The sequence below is a fragment of the Melitaea cinxia genome, chromosome 23, assembly GCF_905220565.1.
Source record: "Melitaea cinxia chromosome 23, ilMelCinx1.1, whole genome shotgun sequence".
Classification (NCBI taxonomy): Eukaryota; Metazoa; Arthropoda; class Insecta; order Lepidoptera; family Nymphalidae; genus Melitaea; species Melitaea cinxia.
The window spans coordinates 8,136,489-8,139,417 of record NC_059416.1 but is presented as its reverse complement, the minus strand read 5'-3'; the positions used below and the strand labels follow the sequence as shown (position 1 = coordinate 8,139,417).

Here is a 2,929-nt window from a genome sequence, read left to right as displayed (position 1 = left end):
TTATATGTATTATACAATAATTACGAATATGTAAAAAATATATATTTCGGTAAATAAAGCTATAAAATAAAATTTTAATAATTTTCCCTATCTGTATTTTTCTACAAGCTGAAAAGGTATTTTCACATTGAATAGTCTTAGATTCGAGTTAGTCGATTTGAATAGAGTCTTAGGTGTTTATTGAGGAATATTAAATACAATACAAATCATTTTAATTTGTGACGCGGGAATAACCGAAATATAAAGCACTTTTTTACAAACTTATACGACTTATTTACGTGAATAATTAGTAGTAAGTAAATTATTACTAAAAATGTATTTAATTATTTACGGCTACTATATAACTTATAATAATGAATATCATATAGAGTAATTTTGTTAGTTAAGTTATTGGCTGAAGCTATAGTAATTATAGTTCCGATCCCCGTACTGGCGATAGCAGCGTCTTTGGTGCGACAAAGTCAGCCCTGCAGTCACCAACCCGCCTGCCTTTTGACGCGAACTTGTGAAGGCCTATGTCCAGCAGAGGACTGCGATAGGCTTGCGAAGTGATGATGATGATAACAGACGATACACGTGTTTTTCTTGATCGGGACGTTTGTGCTTTGCGTATGCATTGTGTGTTCCTGAACTCCCAACACGGGTGGTTGATGCGTTATGGTTCAATTTTGTAGTAGAAGCGGGTGAATGTTACACGCGAATATAACACGCGTTTACTTAATAATAGCTTTATTGATACCAAATACAAGTATTTGTACACCTTATTCAAAGCATTATAAAAGTATCGAACAACGGGATTCATTTCCTAATTTCATTATATACAAATTGTTTCTACTATAAAAAAACATTTGATTCGATATTGTACCAAATATCCCCAAACCCCTAAACGTATTATACAATGATATAATAATATATAATTATGTATTAATATCGTGCGTCTTATAAGAAATTCAAAGATTAAATAAAGTTATGAATCAACCTTTATTGTCATTGATAAATTGAGCCAAAGCGACCTCAATTTTCCGTTACGATTTTTTTCATTTTTCCTCTAATGCGTAGAGAAAGTCAAGCTCTTATTTTTATTGTGCCATTAGCGTATTTATTCATTGAGCTAGTGGGAACTTTTTTATCATTTCGATTATGTCGATCTTTGCATATCAAAAATATAATATGTGATAGATAATCTTTTGATTTAATTATTTATATAACCATTCGTTGACAAATATAGAGTAATAAAATTAAATAATGAAGACTATGTTTGTAATATCTATAATACACAGGTCAAATACGCATAAAACACATAGAGCTATAACTTTATTAGAAGTTCTCTATAACTTTTTATAAAAACTATTTCTTTACTCGCAATCAATCGATTTTCCTTTTCTATACTACATCCGACCGATTATTGCGTAAAAATCATATCTAACAGCGAAACTTATTACAGATCGATCAAAATTACCTTAAAGAAATTGTCGACTTTTCCATTACCGAACACTACTTACGTTTCGAAAGTGCTGCCGTTAACAATACTTACTGCATTTATATTTGTTCTTTTTTATCTTTCAAGCTTATTTATTTACTTTTTATAGATTGCTTCAAGGTATAAAAATAAATCGGATCGCGTTCGGCGTATCAGTTCAATGCTGTCTACGAACGAAATGTTTTTGAACATCCTATAAGTTAAGACAAGCGTAACGTGAAGTGAAAAGTGTCAACATGTTCAAGAAAAATGTGATTGTGTTAACAGTAGCAGTGATCTTGTGCTATATCCAACAACTCCATGGATCTGTCGATGAGACCGAAACGAATACAGCGACCGAGGAACCGAAGAACACAACGGGTTCCGAAAGAGTCGGTAGATCCATGAACAGAGAATGCAATAGCAGTCTAAGTTCTAAATGTCTGAAAATCCGCGTATTATCCTTCTTGGAAGACCTGAGCTCCCACGATGAACTTCATCTGTTACCAGGTCTCAGCATCGTCAGGGAGAATCAGACAAACGTTACAAGTGCTAAGGAGATTGCAGCAGAACTGTCGCGCCAGTTTCCTGGGAAACCGGAAGAGAAACTGAATCAGTTCATTTTGTATAGCTTGCAAAGCTATTTAGACGGTCACTCCTTGAAATATAGATTGCTGGATTCGGAAACGACTAAGGAAGCTATGAATATGGCTAAGGGTGACGCGGAAAACATAGGCAGGAAGAGTGGAGGTGGAGGTGGCGGTGGTTTTGGGGGGGGTAAAGGTGGAGGTGGTGCTTTATTAGCTGCAGCAATGATGATGAAAGGTAAGGAATGACAATGAATATCTGTATCGAAATTTACGGGACAATTTGATTTTATTCAACTAAACTTGTAATAAATAAGGAAATATTTAATGCATTATGTAATTACAGGAACTTTAGCTGCTGCAGCTCTTGGTGCTTTAGCGCTGCTGGCTGGTAAAGCCTTGATGACAGCGCTGATGTCGCTCTTACTCTCCGCGCTGGTTGGACTCAAAGGTGGTGGTGGTCACAAATCCACAACATACGAGATCATAACCAAACCAGAAGTATCCCACCATCATTCTCACAGCCACGAAGAACATCACGAACATGAACATGGTCACCACGGTGGTTACAGACGAGCATATGACCCTAGTTACAACAATTATAATAGTTACATGCCTTATGAAACAACAACATAAAATACGAGAAGACGTATTGAAGGAAAACTTCTAAACACAACGTGTAAATACATATATATTATGTATACCTTTGTATGTGTTATATGTGTGTGTGTTCAACAAATTCTTTTATTAATAACTGAAGATCAAACACATAAAACGTTGTGATTAGTGATATTCTTTTTTTGCAACATTTTTTACTTCGATTAATATTTATATCTTAATTTATGCAACTTATTTAAGTTATGAATTGTTATCGCTAATTATT

General features: G+C 34.4%; 1 protein-coding gene across 1 annotated transcript; it reads left to right on the top strand.

Annotated features, from left to right (window-relative positions):
- The first annotated feature begins 1,716 nt into the window (after positions 1-1,716).
- LOC123665005 lies at positions 1,717-2,682 on the top strand. Its single transcript, XM_045599367.1, has 2 exons — positions 1,717-2,284; positions 2,393-2,682. Exons 1-2 carry the CDS (start codon positions 1,717-1,719, stop codon positions 2,680-2,682), a joined length of 858 nt encoding a protein of 285 aa, XP_045455323.1.
- Positions 2,683-2,929: the final 247 nt, after the last annotated feature.

Coding starts and splice junctions, on each gene's coding strand:
- LOC123665005 (XM_045599367.1), top strand. CDS start 1,717: ATGTTCAAGAAAAATGTGATTGTGTTAACAGTAGCAGTGATCTTGTGC. Junction 2,285..2,392: donor TGCAGCAATGATGATGAAAG/GTAAGGAATGAC, acceptor ATGTAATTACAG/GAACTTTAGCTGCTGCAGCT.